Source organism: Diprion similis, chromosome 2 (genome assembly GCF_021155765.1).
Source record: "Diprion similis isolate iyDipSimi1 chromosome 2, iyDipSimi1.1, whole genome shotgun sequence".
NCBI classification, from domain to species: domain Eukaryota; kingdom Metazoa; phylum Arthropoda; class Insecta; order Hymenoptera; family Diprionidae; genus Diprion; species Diprion similis.
This window is the reverse complement of record NC_060106.1, coordinates 6,014,965-6,031,821: the sequence shown is the minus strand read 5'-3', so window position 1 is coordinate 6,031,821 and position 16,857 is coordinate 6,014,965. Positions and strand designations below refer to the sequence as shown.

General features: G+C 34.1%; 3 protein-coding genes across 6 annotated transcripts; 2 read left to right on the top strand and 1 right to left on the bottom strand.

Moving 5' to 3' along the window:
- Positions 1-1,364: 1,364 nt before the first annotated feature.
- Positions 1,365-4,901, bottom strand: LOC124414153 (inositol-3-phosphate synthase 1-B). Its single transcript, XM_046895104.1, has 7 exons — positions 4,322-4,901; positions 3,877-4,049; positions 3,468-3,735; positions 3,120-3,374; positions 2,809-3,051; positions 2,606-2,714; positions 1,365-2,315 (listed from the first exon to the last, which is right to left on the bottom strand). Exons 1-7 carry the CDS (start codon positions 4,445-4,447, stop codon positions 1,933-1,935), a joined length of 1,557 nt encoding a protein of 518 aa, XP_046751060.1. The 5' UTR covers positions 4,448-4,901; the 3' UTR covers positions 1,365-1,932.
- A 1,644-nt stretch (positions 4,902-6,545) lies between these two features.
- LOC124414188 (zinc finger protein 705A-like) lies at positions 6,546-11,800 on the top strand. Of its 2 annotated transcripts, none has more exons than XM_046895174.1 (4): positions 6,546-6,655; positions 10,419-10,511; positions 10,602-10,799; positions 10,924-11,800. In XM_046895174.1, the coding sequence occupies exons 2-4, from the start codon at positions 10,431-10,433 to the stop codon at positions 11,665-11,667; spliced, it is 1,023 nt and encodes a 340-aa protein (XP_046751130.1). In that variant the 5' UTR covers positions 6,546-6,655; positions 10,419-10,430; the 3' UTR covers positions 11,668-11,800. The 2 variants fall into 2 exon arrangements, with proteins under 2 accessions (XP_046751130.1, XP_046751122.1); XM_046895166.1 differs by lacking the exon at positions 6,546-6,655 and adding an exon at positions 10,197-10,214.
- Positions 11,801-12,653: 853 nt separating this feature from the next.
- Positions 12,654-16,583, top strand: LOC124416057 (zinc finger protein 2 homolog). Of its 3 annotated transcripts, XM_046896892.1 has the most exons (9): positions 12,654-13,146; positions 13,314-13,471; positions 13,888-14,613; positions 14,689-14,805; positions 14,978-15,082; positions 15,200-15,361; positions 15,451-15,716; positions 15,804-15,884; positions 15,996-16,583. In XM_046896892.1, the coding sequence occupies exons 2-9, from the start codon at positions 13,328-13,330 to the stop codon at positions 16,300-16,302; spliced, it is 1,908 nt and encodes a 635-aa protein (XP_046752848.1). In that variant the 5' UTR covers positions 12,654-13,146; positions 13,314-13,327; the 3' UTR covers positions 16,303-16,583. The 3 variants fall into 3 exon arrangements, with proteins under 3 accessions (XP_046752848.1, XP_046752846.1, XP_046752847.1); XM_046896890.1 differs by having other exon boundaries at positions 12,655-13,146; positions 13,888-14,805; XM_046896891.1 differs by having other exon boundaries at positions 13,079-13,146; positions 13,318-13,471; positions 13,888-14,805.
- Positions 16,584-16,857: the final 274 nt, after the last annotated feature.

The window sequence follows — 16,857 nt, the reverse complement described above, 5'->3', positions numbered from 1 at the left end:
AATCATAAATTGCATTAAAATTTTCAAAAGACGTTTCGAACCAATTTTCATCACTTTTCTCCATGATTTTAGCCACTGCCACTGGTTTCTCGAAAAAACAAGCTAAGCAAAACGTATCAGAAAAATTTTTGGACCTTCTCTACAAATACCCTGAAATTTTCCGATCCGTCTTCCATAATCAAGTGTATGTACCATATCCTTTTCCTTCATTTGTCTAATTTATATGCATCAATGTGCCAAGTTTCCCTGTAACATGCTTTTGGTACTATTTTAACTGCTTTATTAGCATTTACAGAGAATGTTTCGATGATATATTGAAACTTCGTCCAGTCCAATCATTGTATGATATTTGCATGGCTAATTATTGGTATTTGCCAACCTATGAATATGTTGCTCAAGAAGGCCCAGCAAATGATAGAACATTTACCTGCGTTGCAAGAATACATGACATCCACAGGGAGGGAATTGGTAATGACTAATAAATTGGATAAGTTTGTAGTATCTAAGGATATAGAATTAATTTGACCTCTTCAATTGATCCCGGTTCATATTCTCGATGCATAATCAGCATCAAATGTTTCATTTCCTGGGAAAGAGTTACAGGACTCACACATTGTCTCCGTATTACACAGGAGTTGGCAGATCTAAGAAAGTATCAAAAGCAAATGCTGCATGCAGTTTGGTCAAAAAACTCACTGAGCTCTATGGTAGTTCTGCAGAGCAATTGATTTCCCATCCTAATACGAATTACTTGATGACTCTCCATCACTTGGTGTTTTCCAAGGGCCTAAAGTTAAACTTCCACTTTTCAAAGACATCAAATCGCGGTATGATTGCAAGTCGTTAACTTCCAGTATGAAAAATATTCTTTAAGACAATGCCAATGATCTGAATTTTGCTGAATACATTCATGTAATGTAATGTAATTTGATACAGTTGTGATGTATTTGCGAATTCAATCTCATTTCACACGGTATAATCTGTTCAAAGTTTTTCTGCACCTGTTCATTTTTTACTGAATTAATGATTATTTCCTGCCTGGAACTAATAAATTAATTTTTTTGATATAGCACAAAAACAGTGCCTTCTACAAATTCTAGCATCTCCTGTTATCATTTGTTCTGGCTTTGGCATAACCCAAGAAGATGCCGTAAATGATGCTTCAATGAACGCTATCAATTGCCTGAAAATAGTCAATCACTATCATGGACTATGGGATTGCATGGAAAATTGTATTGATGCTCATAATTGCATGTATAAACAAAAATTACCTGCCAATAAATTTTATCACAATGAATCATAATTTATTTAAGTCTACTTTTTGAACTTTGACAAAAAATGGCATAAATAAGAAATCGTCAAAGTCGATTAGCAATATTTTTATATAGTTTAATTTTCTCAGGTTTAACCTTGATGAACCTTCTTATAACTGATATCAATCAATAATTTACCTATTACAATATTGATTTGAATACGAAACTACAATTCCTTTGTCACGTATGAAAATACATCTTTGTTCTATAATTATATTTTTAAAATTGCAAGTATATAAATATTTTCATTCTGTAAGATGGAAATACTTCACATGCAACAATAACTGTTGTCTGATAATATACAATTTCATATTAAAAACAGATCTGACCATCAATCCTCTGAATTAGCTTCAAAGTATGTATCTTTTATGAATCCTGAGGTGGTAAAGGTTGTATAAAGCATAAAAGCATCTAGATAAGAGGAATCATTCAATATTGTTAGTCAAACATAACATTATGGGTAACTACTAATACAGATGTTCCAATGTGGAATTACTTTGTAATTCCAAGTACAAAATAGATCCATTTAATAACAGCCGTTAACACACACAAGGATATTGCATAGTTGAAATTATAATTGTTACGTAACTTGTAACTGGTCTTGGCAGATTAATGCTGTTCATAATTTTTTTGCAAAATGTACTCTATGCTCCAAAAGCATACTATTTTCAGGTGGTAATGACAGGCAAGCTCTCAAGATATTCTCTATTGCAGCTCGTTGCTTGAACAAAGCATTAATCACTGGAGCACCTTGAGGCACGAGTGGCGCTTTACACAAATAGGATAGAATTGAAAGAATAGGGTGAAATGTAATAAAATTGTCATTCTCAGCGTCATTCTCTTTGAAAGAAACGCGTGAAAAAAGTTCAGCTAAAATAACTAAATCCAGTATAATCGGACTGGCCAGCAGTGAATCTTCACAAGTGTTGTGAACTATAAGCGTGTTGTGGCCACCAAGCATTATTTCTGAGGTGTACTCATCCAGGGCACGCTTGCTATCACCTGAAATAAAATTGCGCTGTAGCGTGCGGGCATAAACTTGTTCTATTAGTTTACTGCTTTCAAGCCTGATTTGCTACAGGGCATTGTAAGAGTAAGAACTAAAGTGGATTAATTTCTATGACTTGGTTAATAGGTTTATACTTTAAGAGACTATTGAGCTGAAGAGTCAATAAAGTACACTGTTTCGGAAAGTATGAGACCTTGGTAATAATTGCAAGAACAGAGGTTTAGTTTTTTCGATGCATTTCGTTTATGCACCTCTTTGTCAGATTTCAGTTCATTAAACTTACCAACATATGGAACATATTTAATAACGACGCAATGATCAGGTTTCTCCCCTGGCTCATAGAGAATACTGTTTGACTGAACCATGTCATCGACTACGTTGCTCTTTGAGATCTGGAAGTGGGATTGAATTAGGCGTTAATGATGATCTGCACTGATATTTCTACATGAAAACAGCAGTGAATTACTACATGCTGGAGTTACTCACTTCTTTGGATCTGAACTGTTGTGGTGCTGACAAGTTGTAGCCATCGTTATTTCCAAGATGATTATAGCTCACTATTGATACGGGTTTGATGCCAGCAGAAACTAAGAAGTCAACCAATACTGACTTCAGTTTTGTTTGGCCCGACTTGAAGTCATCACCAGCTATAAAAGTCTTGTGTTTTTCGGCGAGGTCAATCGCCCCAGGTACAAAAGTATTTTGTGGAGATCCGTTTATAAAGGTGCACTATAAAATTACATTTTTTTAGAATGAAGCTATCATTCATGCGAGATTCAACGATCTGGTTAACTTACTCCTTCCAACGCAGCAGCTACTGCAAACATAGTGCTTGGACTAATTTCTGGGTGATTTTCTTCTATTGATTTCAACAAATTTTCACTAGTGTCGTTAACTCCTGTTATAACTTCAGCAAACCTTTCGGTATTGGCAGTCCAGACTATAATTACTTTGTCTACATTTTTGGTAGTTTTAAATTCAGATATGTCTCTCCTGATCAAGTTCAATTGTTCTATCTTAGAACCTGATATGATGTTGTTTGCTCGATCCTCCTGAAAACGTTTTCGTAATTACGTGTAAATACAATATAATAATATGACGAGACTAAAAAAGCTTTTGGAATAGTTATCTCAATGTCAGCAGACCTGATTTGCCGCGATGAAATCAGGATAATACAAGCTCCTGCGCGGTTTCATCTCTGTCATTGCATCTTTCAATTGGATTTGCAAATTGTAATCGATTACTTTTGCGCGTTCCATGGCATCGGCTAAATTCAGGTTAGAAATATCCCAACCATCAATTTCAATCTGGTCAGGGTCCACCATTGGCAACATCCATGACATCGGTACATAAATATCTTCGCCATCAGAATTTCCAAGTTTCACGGTTGAGGACTGTGTAATAGAGCCATACCTAAGGGATAAATTAATTATTATTCTCTTTAATTTTTGTGTAAATCCGATTGGAATTAGGCATTCTAAAAATGAAAATCAAATTAATGTCTTCTCATATATTTTTTCGATGTACAAATTTAGAGTATTGCATATCTCTTACCAGTTCGCTTTCTTGATGCCATCTTTCGTGTTCCAAGTAAGTTTTTTTTTATTTGCCAAAAGCGCTGCAGTTATTGTTGTACCATTATTGCCACCCCAACCAACCAGCATGACACCAAGTTTTGGTACATTTAATTTTGTTCTTATTTTCAACTTGGTGGCTACAGGAGTTACCTTGAACAATGACAATACTTTTTATTTCAAAACAATTTTCATAGTAAAAAAGATTTTTCAAAATTCCTTAGACCCCGGTCCTCTAAGAGTTAAAAATTCAATTCTGTACTATGTATTCATTGCAATATACGGAGAGTAATGTGCGCGAATATCAGAATACCTGCAAGTGTAGAATTATTTTGATACGATAATAGTGATTGTCGGGTTACAGAATATCAAGTTCAAATACACACACTTCACGCTATTCATTCCAGCATTACATTATCACTCACCATGTATTTGAGCACCTTATCATCCATTTTCGTGACTTTGGTTGTATGGTATTCGTAGTCAGCCTCAAGGAATTCCTCGGTGTATTTGACATTCGGACTTTTGACATGAATCATCATTTCTTCCATCCTTCGAGGTTTATTCCACCCTTTGAATCGTAACGAAGAAGCTTCGAGGTCGAAATACGGTTTTACGTAGCAGAACGCGTCTACCGGTCGATGATATGGGTATAAATTTGTAGTTCGAGAAGATGAAATTCCCGTAATTATGTTACCTACGTCCGCAGTTCAAATGACAGAAAATTTTAGCAGAAGCGTACCGCACGGCTGTCTATTGATCGCAATCACAAATCCTGAACAATCTCTCGCTGCAACAACAAACGACGTCAAAAAGTTGAAAACAGTGCACAGATCATATGTCAAAACCGCCGGTCGCGCAGAACCAACACACTATTCTCCGTACGACGAATTTGTCGGCTCTCTGACAGGCATGCGCCTTAAACCGAGTCCTGGGAATCCCCTTCCATCTCATCCCTGAGTTTATCGGTTTGCCTCTATACTCCATACTTGCCCCATCCTCCTTGGGTTTGCCTATGGTGTGCTTTTCTGTCCTGTAACACACCACGTATTAATATTTTTAATCTCGGTCAGATATTCTGCATACACGATTACGGCCGGAGTTTTCGTGATAAAAACTACCCGTAAATTCTCAAGGTATAAGAACGTGGCAGGAAATAAATTTCCGGGTCGAAAACTACTTATCCCGTTTTTAATGTCTGCACCTCGAGGCTCTATATATTTCGTAAAAAAACAATTTCTTTTTATAACACTGGTATGAATTACACGTTCTTTTTTACCCGCGTTGGTAGAATCGTCGTGTTTTTATTACATAGTACAAGAAAAAGCGCATCCAAGTATTTTTACATTTACATTTACATTTTTACACCGGATAGTCCGTGTAAAAGAAAACAATTTGTAAACCACACTTTTGTTACATGAAGAATCCTGGATACCATGACCACGGAGGCAGTCTTATTCGCCGTACGAATTTGCAAACATACGCTCGGCGCAAGAAGCCTATACTTTGCCTCCTCGATGCAGAATCTTCTATTAATGTTTCTTAAATGTTTTATATTTTACAAACGTGATTTATTAATCGTAACAACAGAACATGTCTATGTAATTACGTTCGATCAATGCCCGAGACATGAAAAACGATTTCATTATTTAATATACAGCATTTAATATACAGCATTACGAAAAAATGTAAAATACAGGTACCGGAACAGGACTAGTTTCTCTGCTCAGAGTATAAATTATATCCAAACAAATCTTTCAACCGAATAAGATATTCGTTTTCCTATTTTTAGTTATAAAGAAAATTTTTTAAGTTTTTAATTTACAAAAAAAGTGATGGCCGCCCACTTTTTGTATAACGATACGTTAAATCATGTAAGAAATAACCATGAAATCGATAAAATAAGTGGCTTTGTTAAAAAAAAAAGTTAATGTCAAAATTGTACATTGTATGTATGTTATAAATAAAAATAAATTTCTATCATTTTAAACATACATAATGTAATTTATCATAGAATAATTTTCGGTGGGTATGGGTGAAGCACTTACTGTTATTGTATAGTATGTCAATACAGTGGCGATAATAGCTGGGCAAATGTACGAGTACACTTTGATCATTGTTTGTACAGTGAGATGTGATACGTATGGTGTAGGTATATGTATATTTTCCGTTTTTGTTTGCTGGCGATAACGAAAGCGCTGGAATTTTAAACCCATATCCAAACCCGTGCATAGCTTATATCACGAGTGCCTGAAAAACAGTAATACTATAGCATATACGAAAGTTGTATAGATATTGCGGTATTTATTTCAAGAGGACATGTAACAATTATATCTAATATTATAAGAGAATTGAAAACTTTGAAAGAGCTACAGAGGTATATATGCAATGTTCAACTTACAATAGCATAATGAGTATTTATATTCACAATGAAAGACAAAACGAAAAATTGGTTTTCTTAGGAAAGAAATTAAATAATATCAAATCGATGTCAATCCGCGCATTTTGTTTTCATACTTAATTCGTTTATAATCACGTGCGCTAAACTCGGAGAAACTCTAAACCAAGAAATACGTTACGCACGGGGTCATTTATTGGTGGTGAGACCACGTGTTGTACGTGTATCCATAGTGTTTGAGGAAGCGAACGTCATTGAAAGCCACGCTTTAGTTGTTATTTGCCATTCGATGTCGGAGGATGTGAAAATAAGCAGTGATATATGGCGTGGAGGAGTTCATTTCGAAGAGGTTTTTGTGAAAGTAAATATTCTCAACTAAGTTCAAATCAAAATATTGACAGCTGCGCGCTGTATTTGCGAGTCTGACAATCTTCTGCATGTGCACTATTATAGCTTTATTTAACATATCTAACATATAAACGGGGGATGCTACTTTTGCGACTGCGAAACCATGTGCCAATAAGATTTCGCATAGTGTGATATTTGTTGTGTATTTATATATAGGTACTCAAGACAGTAGATAATTGTATGTTTATGACTTATGCACATGCATTACAATGTTCTAACACATAGATCAGTAGCAATTCATTTATAATTGAATGCATGTATATTCTATTGCGCTATTTTTTAATCGTTGGCGAAACCTGAATGTTTTATAACTGCATGTGGACGATAAGTGTTTGGAATATTCTTAATTTTAATCGAAAGCGTTTATCCAACAGTATAATGGTTGAAAACATGCAACTGAACCAGTAAGGTATTGATAGTGATTAGTCGTTTTACATATGAATACCATTTTTAATTATACATATACACGTGGTATTTCCAACGCGGAAAAATATCAACTGGTTCTTCTTAACTGCACATCTATTACAGTGAATAATTACTTTGACTTTGATGCATGTAACTTTTGTGCCTCTGCCTATGACAGCCTTGGTCACAGACATCCACGTGATCTTTTCTAAATGGTGTAATACGCGCTCGAATTGGGTGTAAACACATCGTATAATATATTCCAAGTGTCTGACAACAAATAATGCTCGTATTTCAAGGACGTAAATAATGTATCCATGGTATTAGATGTTAGTGCAGGAATATTACGAGTCGATGTTGCAGGTTTCTTCCTGGCTTAAACTAATAAATTGTCTTCATTTTAATTTTATTTACTCTGGCAATTGATAAAAATTTTTTTAGAGTTGAGTTGGAAAATTTCATAAATTTTAATTTTTGCTGTACAGATATAGACAAGTTTTAACGCCATGCAAGTAGTGGTACGTTGTAAGATATTTTAACAAAGGCGGATGTAAAATAAAAAGAAAGCTGCGTGCAGCAAGGATACTTGAAACCCTGAGCCGCAGATAACACATATTGCACGCATATACTAATACTTGCAATTGAATGAGTGCTAAGATATTCAGCGAAAACGTCACAATATAATAGCTACATAAGATCTCGTTTGCAAGAGTTCGCTTCGAACAAACTCTGCCGCAATGAAAGTGGAATATTTTCTTCAAGTACTTAAATTATTATAATAAACTGGTGAAGAAATTGTACAATACACTGCATGGGATTACACACTATTTTTGAAATAATTTTTGATGTGCTTTGTTTTCCTGTATTTTATTCTGTCCACGATCATTCATTATTTTTCCAAATTTTATTTCAATTGGTTTCAAAGTTATGAATTTTAGAGAAATTCCTGTTAGAATTTTTCATATGAATAAAACTTGGAACCGAAATGAGGTGTTGACAACAATCAAGGCAAGCTTTTTCATCTTGAATTACAATTTTACTGGAAAATAATTGAAAAACTATGTCGTATGAAAATCACCTAAGTAATACTTGAATTTTAAGCAAAAAAAGAAAGAAGAAATATTATTTTCTTGCGAAAATGTGTTCCTTCAAGTCTATTAATTTTTTCATGAATTTTAATCCAAGCCTCATTATGCTCGTTACATTTTAAGTATTCATTGGAATTTTTTTTATTCACAGCTGTTGTTCATCAAAAATCATATTTAAATAAATTTTGCATCGCAAAACTTTTACCAAGTTTCAAAAACTTAGTTTACAACCAGATATCTAGTCTCCGAATGTTTCTATGAACTTTTACTGATATAAGTTTTTCACTTTTTATCTTTATTTTCTATGTTCAACCCTTCAAGTATTTAGCAGCATTTTTCCGACCTCATTCCTACCTTATCCCTAATACATCACATCAATGGGGGTGAATTTCACCCCAAATATTTTTTAAACTCCTCGTAGAGTTCCTTAGTTGTGGAAGTTGAAATTCATGCAAACCCGAAGACCTGTTATCCTTTAATTAGTACTATAAGGAGTTCACGTGACATCCGAAGTCAACGCAAGATAACTGGAAATTATGTGAAAACAATACAAGTATACAACAAATCGTTGGTGCATTATGACCCTTGGCTTAAAATTCAAATGCAAACATCATAATGATTGGAAGAATTTTTTTTGTTTAAAATGTTACGTCCGGCGTCCCGCCATACGTCTCTCCCACCTTCCTCGACAACATCTCGCCTCTACGTGCCATTCATATCGTAACTCTACACTCCATATCTTATCCTCCTATTTCCATCTAGCCTTACACGCCACTCGTTATCGCCCTTACCTTGCTATTTCTATACCCCTATATCCTGGATCCTCGCTCCCCTCTCACGCTGAGCACTCACTCCGATCCCAACGTTTTAACCTTTAACATCAAGCTCCAACTCCTGTTCTCCAGAAGTCACCATACCTACTCCTCAGAGTACTTCGCCAACTTATTCCACCCTACTCCCAAATTCTATTAAAGTTTATACATAATCAAAGGTAACCCTTCTCCATTTCATTATCCTTTCTTCCATTATTCCTGGATCGAGGACAGCGACGAGATCGGACCCAAAGGCACTCTATTCAACAGCTCAGGTGGGTATAAGGAGGTATTGACAACCGCTCGTCAATACCGTTCCTCTATACCGTAACAAAAATAAAAATAGTTGAAAATTTTTGTAGGGTATAATTTTAAAACATTTTTGTTATAAAACTACGACTCTCGATTGCAAAAAAATATATTTCAACTTTTTTCAGATCACTTTGTTTCCAAGTTATATCCATTCGAAAAATTTAAACAGGCAATTTCTTTAAAAATTCATAACTCGAGAAGAAATTGAGATAAATTTCAGAAAAGTCATAAATGCCAGTTTCTGGTAGATAGAATGAAATGTAACAAACGTAGCAAATGAAAAATTCGACCTTTGTCGACGGATTTATTTTCCTTCGAGAATTCACTTAAGAAATTAATAATTATTGTCATTTCAATATAGTGCTTATTGAATGAAACTAGTCTAATCGCGCTTCGATATTTGATTACCCTTGACAAAACTACATAGTATATGGTGAAAAGTTTTGCACTTTGAATTTAATTGTACAATCATAAAAATCATGTTATGTAGTTTAATTGATGAACAGATTGGCTGCTGAAGTAAAATTTCCAAAATTTTTTTATATTCGAAATTTAAAGATATCCAATTGGTTCATATTTAATTGCACATAGCAACACAAACCAGAGTTATTATTCAGAACATCTCTCTGTGAAAGTGAAATGTGACTGGGAAGATTGAAAGAATACACCGGAATAGACTTGCTGACTGGGGTAATTTAAAATAGCTCAATATGCACATTCGCAAATCATCTGTCATCCGCATCGTCATTCGGTTTACTGCTTCGTTATACAAATTCCGCCTCTAAGCGTAAAATTTAACATTGGCATTGATTTATCGTGTGATACGCATCAATTTGATATTCATTCGGCTGTTACTCGAGCATTTGAACAATATTTTATTTTCGTTCTGTAGTTAGTGAGTGAAACGTACATTTTATATTTTTGCAGTGTGAAATCTAACATCTTTTGCTCGTTTAAACTTGATTCGAAAATGCACAGTTGCACGAACGTTCTGCATATGATCTTACTTTATCATATTATTTCAATATTGAATTACAAAAAAAGCAAGGGCCACTAAATTTTGTTTGTTTATGGGATTTTTCTTATCTATGTGTTGCAGTAAAAAAAAATCATGTCATCTGAGACCATGCCGTCAAAAACTGCTGCCTCGTCTGCTGATTGTTACGTGTTGTATGAAAGTATGCCGAAAATAGTGAGTATGTCAATCAAAAGAAGGAAATTGATACAGTAGTTTTTAAAATGTTTGTAGCCGTGTAAAATCAATGTAAAAAAATATCCTCAGAATCGCAGAATTGTGAACAGGGCTGAAAATGGGAGTGATTGTTGTAAGAGGAATTCTTACTCTTCCTCTCGAATGGCTTGTACTTTTCATCGCTGCACCTGTGCGAATCTAAAAGCAGAGTATCCAAGTTATGCCACAGAAGAAATTAGACTTTTCCAAGAGATGCAGTCGCGACTGAAGAGGAATTACTCCCCAGATGTAAGTAATTTCAAGATAAACAATGTCATCGTGATGGTTTTAGGTGTTTTATAGGATTGATAAAAGTATTAAATACTTTTAAAAAATCATTTTAATTGATCATCCTCATGTTTCTCCTTTATAGGTAAAGTTTTGCAATCTACTAGACGGTGAAAAGGCAAATGAAGTCAAAGATTCAAGTGAAGAAACTAAATACTGCATAGATTCAATGGACTGTGAAATAATATGGGCACAAAATTCCACATCCGCAGATTCTACTGTTGATCAAGTAGCAAACGAACTAGATACTAACGAAGATACGAACGAGGTCCAAGAAGATGAGAAAAAAATAAATAACGACTTTTTGGACATTCAACCACCAGATCTAAATGCAAAGCTAGTTGTTTCAAATTCAGTCAGTGTAACGTCACAAAACGTAGATAATATTGTTAGCACGTTGAATAATAATTTAATGGAAAGCCCTTATAAGAAACGATCGCGAAAGTGTAAGGACAGAAAGAAAAGAAAAGAAAAAAAACATCCGTTCAAATGTGGCGCCTGTAAAAAGTCACTATCATCGTTAAGTAAGTTGGAATCACATTTGTCAGGTCATGTGAAAAGCAGCAAGGTTGAAGCGGAAATTTATAAAAACTCCGTTTTAGCTTTACAAAAATTGAATCACGAAAATCACAGAACAAAAGTAGAAGAAAGGTTTATTTGTGAATTTTGTAAAAAAGCATGCGCAGGCCGATGGGACCTTTTTTATCACAGTGTATCCACTCATTCCAACGAAAGACCTTACCATTGTAAGTTTTGTTCGAACAATTATAAAAAACCATATCATTTGAGACGTCATTTATCAAAGGAACATGGCAGACAGTTAAAGTGACTACAGATGTTTTAATCGTAAGAATCGACCTCACATAATCAGAAGGATTTTTTCTACATACTTTACCCTACGTTTGAACCTACGTCGTTACCTTAGTTTTGAACTTTTGTCGTTAATATTGTTATTCAATACCATTCTCAAAATAATTCAATATTCATTTCAGTTATTATACTGTTTATATGTATAATCAAAATAATGTTAATTATCTAAGAATACCAAATTAATTTTGCTAAAAGTACTATTTTTAGCAGTAAAAAAGAGTTTTTTTTGCCTGATTGTTATAACATAGTTGTTGTTATTGTAGTACATATTTTCCAGGTGTAAAATTAATTTTTTTGAATCGAATTGTTATTTTAGTTTCATAGTTTTGTATTTTATTTCAATTTGTAATACATTTTCATTTGACGCAGCATAAAAAAGCTGTACGAATTTTCCGAATTTACTATTACAATCACGTGAAATCCGTGCCATTTATTTATTTCTGCGTCAAATGAAAATCTGTTGGAGTGTTTTTGTTCAGAATTGCGTATTGGATTTTGAATACAAAATGCTTTCTGCAACTAAAAGTAAATTATAAATGTTATTGTATTTCCTCGCTTCAGCCTGATCTTCGTCGTTGGTGAAAAGTGTAATCGACTATCGATAATCGAATATTCGAATTCATCGTACCTGTGTCGATAATATACGGAATCATCAATTGGAGGCGATTCAAGTTGATATTTACTTTAAATAAAAAGTATATAACATATGATAAAAAAATTTATAGGCCAATAAAAATTGAAGAATAAATACTATTATTCTTGTTCGAATATTGAATGAGTAGCTATTAAGTATGTATATTAGAAAAAAAACAACATATTTACAAAAACGTCAGAACATAACCTGTAGACGCTTTAACAATCGTTTCTACGTTGTGCTCAGTTACATAAAAAATTTCTTAGATGAAACCTTTTTATCGTATTTGTGATAATAATCGCATCACGTTAATTAATTTTACAACGAATTATAACATATCCAGCGGGATATTTTTCTCCTATCAAAACAACCTTACCTATTCTAACCTCAAAAATTAGATCAACATACGACCACATTATGCGAGATTTCGTAGATCCGTAGCTCACGTAAATCAAAGAATGACTTGTCTTTACTTACTTTTAATTACGCTTCAATAGCTTTGCTCACAACCAGAGACAGAATATCTCCTCGCACTGTTGTTTTTTCATTGTTTACACAACAATCTCGTCTCAGTATAAGAATACTGCTGTGAAGATTGCCAAAGTGATCTTTGATTACTGCCTGAATTATAGCTTCATGTCCATATTGTTTGGCAGATTTTTTGCTGATAGCTTTTGCATGTGTCAGAAAACTACTTGAAATCCTACCCAGGCTGTGACGCCACTTTTCACAATTTAATTTAAGCAAGGATTCACGTCTACGCTGTGGCGTCTACTGAGTGCTCCACAAGTTCACATTGATCAGGTAACCGACACACTCGCCAAAACAAAATGCGAATATCTTCCCAGTTTTACAAGCAATTACATTCAGCTGCTAAAAAGTATTTCTAAATTACATTTTATGTATCATGATGGCATTTAAAACATTTCGCGCAGAAGTTTTGTTCATTTTTTATTCTCACAATGTTTCAGACAGTAATCGCAATATGGAAGGGACAGCTGACGAAGAGAAAGAAGGAATAGTGGAAATGTGCCGTTTGTGCGCCAAAACTGGTTTAGGACATATTCCAATTTTTGCTGACAAGAATTCTGCAGTGGCTGAAAAAATAAGCAGATGTCTGCCTATAATTGTGAGCGAGCCTTTGAAAACTTTTATCCAGACCAGAAAAATGTTTGGTAACTGGGAAAGTCTTAGATACCACTAAATTATTTTTCAATTACATAAATATTGTAAAATTTGAAATCTCAGGACTCTTTTTTTGCCTTCTTGATTAGATCAATTTATGTAACTTTCCAAAGAGTTTTGACTTCATTATTTGTGCACATCAGATAAAATCGCCATTATTCATAATTTTATGCTAAAAAATGTGTGAAAAAACTAATTTTCCTTTTTAAGCTCATATTAAAGTACATTTTGTAAAATAACAAAATTATTTCTTGAGCTTCGCGCGTTGAATGAATTAACATAACTTGCCACCGAAATTCCATTGAATCGTTAAATTAAAAGCGCACTCAGCCTACTTATCTAACATTATATTCTTTACAGGTACTGATGACTGATGAGTTACCATTATTTGTATGCCAAAACTGCTTTTATTACTTGAACATTAGTTATAAACTAATTGTTGATTCTATAAAAACTGATACTCTTCTGCGATCACAGTTAGCAGCATTAAATAAACCAGATTGTTTTGATGCGAAAAGTGATGCAGAGGAAATAGTACAAGAAGTTACAGTTAAAATAGATAGTAGTCAGTTATCTAAGCAATACATAGAAGACTTTGACGAAAGTTTAAAGGTTCCGATAAAATGTGACTTGTGTGACAAGATATTTGAGGATATGAATGTATTTGATACCCACATTGAAGAGGATCATCTATTAGAATGGCCATGTAATTTTTGCGACAATAGTTACCGAGAGTCCACAGATCTATTGGCGCACAAAGAAACCAGTCATTTCGGAGAAATCACAACCTGTGAAGACTGCACGAATCCAAAGTTACAAACTGACAATTCACCAGACACATATAAACCTGAATCAATGGATTTATCAGATATTCACGAGGAACGTTTAGTCACTGCATCAGAGGCTGTGATCCCAGAAAAAAAACTGGCTAAAAATTCTCTGGAAGTAATCTGCAAAGTATGCAAAATTACCGTAGAAAATTCCAAGCTGCTTTCTAAGCATTACAATATTCACAGAAGAAAAATTGCCAGATGCCATACCTGCCAAGTACGGTGTCATTCAATTTATGACTTGTTTTTACACAAACGGATGGCTCATAATATGTACAAAAAAGTTAACTTAAGATTTGTATGCGACATGTGTGATAAAATATTTTCAAACAGTTCTCAATGGCAACACCACATGGATAAGGCATGTCCTAGAAAGTTTTCTGTTCATTCCTGCAAGTATTGTAAAAACAGTTTTTCAACACATCACAAACTTACGTATCATCTAAGGGTGAGTCATCATTTTGACATATTTGACTAAATGTTACGTAACGAGATGTTTTATTCAGATATTTAGTGCTTTTTTTGTGCTGTATTGGAATTAATAGATATTAAAAATTGAGACTGAACAATAGAACTAATTTTCGCCAATCTGTTACTGAAGTTGTAACATGACATTTCAGAAACATAAAAAGGAAATGTTGGACGACCCCGATGTAACTGTATATAAATGTGTTGCATGTCCTAAAGTATTTGTGGACCAACAATTTTACCAGAAACATAGAAATGTGAGTATTATTTTTGAAGAAAAGCTGTTACTTCTTAGTCAAAAGGATATGAAAGCTGCACAAGTTGTTGAGTGATGTAAGCATTATAATAATTAATTATAGTGTTTAATTATTTAGGTACATGATCCAGAATGCTGGGACAAATTCAAATGCACCCTATGCAATCGATCTTTTAGAGACAGAGTCAGATTGAGAGAACACAATCAATCTGTTCATGAAGGAGTTCGACCTCACCAATGCGATGTTTGTGGTCGTATGTTTCATCGTTCATCAAACATGGTAAGATAAAAGTCGAGGCAATTTTGACGGTAAACTTTTGCACGTAACAAGCAGTGAATGAACTGATTTTTATTTTTTCAACTTTATAGAAGGCTCATAGAACGAAACATTTTGGCCATAAGTGCTCTCAATGTGAAGAAATATTCCAAACTGTACGGCTACTTACTAATCACATGCAGGACGTTCACGAAATTGAAGTAAATTTAAAAAATCCTGCAAGAAAATACAGTAGTAGTTGTTACGTTTGCAGATTTTGTGGGAAACAACTTGCCACCAATCAGTCGATTCTTGATCACGAACGCATTCACACTGGTGAAAAACCCTACAGTTGTAATTTGTGCGATAAGACTTTCAGGTATATTTACTGTCATTATTCTATCTTCTTTACTAATTTTACTCGTTTGTATTGATAATTAATTTTATTAAATCTTTTAAATTACAGAAGCTACACTGCCAGATGGGCTCATGTTCAACGTCATAAAAAGGGAAGTTATGTATGTGAGCACTGCGGTAAATGCTTCAGGTAAATCACACGTGATTACAACAAAACTTTTTTCATTCAAATTGACAAAATTCTTACATTTTTCTGCTATCAAAACAGGGTAAAAGAAAAAATTTTAATCTCCTGTTGCAGTTACAAACAGAACTTGACAACCCATGTGCAAATACATGTTCCCAATGAAGAACGGAAGCATCCATGTTCAAAATGTGGCAAACGCTTCTTGAGGAAAGCGCATCTCAATGTGCACATGCGTATTCACGACGGAGTACGTCCCTATGCTTGTGACATCTGTTTATTTAGATTCACACAATTAGGAGACATGAAACGGCATCGTGCGAGACATGCGAATGGTGAAGTTCGCCTGAGTTTTCCCCGCAGGAAAACAGTGCAAGAAGATTTGCAAATTGATGGATATGGTGCTGCAGCGCAGAAACTTTAACATTTTTCATTCAGTTGTGCACTGTCATTAATTTTTAAACAGTTCAACGTACATCTTGAATTTCGAAATCGTGCCGAAGTTTTAATTCTATTTTTGTACATTATAAGGAATTATCATGTTATCTTTCTGTTGAGCTATATTTAATTTTAAATAACATGTGAAAAATTCAAGTAAAATATTTTTATCGGACTGGACGTACTTGAAACAATTTGAGCGAAAAAATTGCATAGAACTTCGTGTTCTTGATTATGGAAATGAAGAGAATTCATTCATTAATTATACCTATGCATTACTATGACGCCTGAATGTACATTTTAATTGTTATTTACCATGTGTTTAATTAACATCGTACTCCTAGTGCGTATGGCTTAGTTTTCTAACGTGATCAATAATGTGTATAGTAAATTTTGCAACAGATTGACGTGGTGATCGATTAAAATTTCCTAAAATATGTGTGTTTGCACAGTAAGTTTTGATTAAAGACAACTTGTTAAGCTAATTGATGAATGCGAACACGATCATTCGTGATTATTCTTTATTGACGTAATGCATGGC

Bases quoted from the DNA above. Each gene is read 5' to 3' on its own strand.
- LOC124414153 (XM_046895104.1), bottom strand. From the start codon at position 4,447: ATGGAAGAAATGATGATTCATGTCAAAAGTCCGAATGTCAAATACACC. The intron at 4,050-4,321 runs GTGAGTGATAAT...TCATTGTTCAAG, and splicing joins ATAAGGTGCTCAAATACATG to GTAACTCCTGTAGCCACCAA. The intron at 3,052-3,119 runs GTAAGTTAACCA...GTAATTTTATAG, and splicing joins TAGCTGCTGCGTTGGAAGGA to TGCACCTTTATAAACGGATC.
- LOC124414188 (XM_046895174.1), top strand. From the start codon at position 10,431: ATGTCATCTGAGACCATGCCGTCAAAAACTGCTGCCTCGTCTGCTGAT. The intron at 10,512-10,601 runs GTGAGTATGTCA...AAATATCCTCAG, and splicing joins ATGAAAGTATGCCGAAAATA to AATCGCAGAATTGTGAACAG. The intron at 10,800-10,923 runs GTAAGTAATTTC...TCTCCTTTATAG, and splicing joins AGAGGAATTACTCCCCAGAT to GTAAAGTTTTGCAATCTACT.
- LOC124416057 (XM_046896890.1), top strand. From the start codon at position 13,328: ATGGAAGGGACAGCTGACGAAGAGAAAGAAGGAATAGTGGAAATGTGC. The intron at 13,472-13,887 runs GTGAGCGAGCCT...TATTCTTTACAG, and splicing joins GCAGATGTCTGCCTATAATT to GTACTGATGACTGATGAGTT. The intron at 15,083-15,199 runs GTGAGTATTATT...TTAATTATTTAG, and splicing joins TTTACCAGAAACATAGAAAT to GTACATGATCCAGAATGCTG.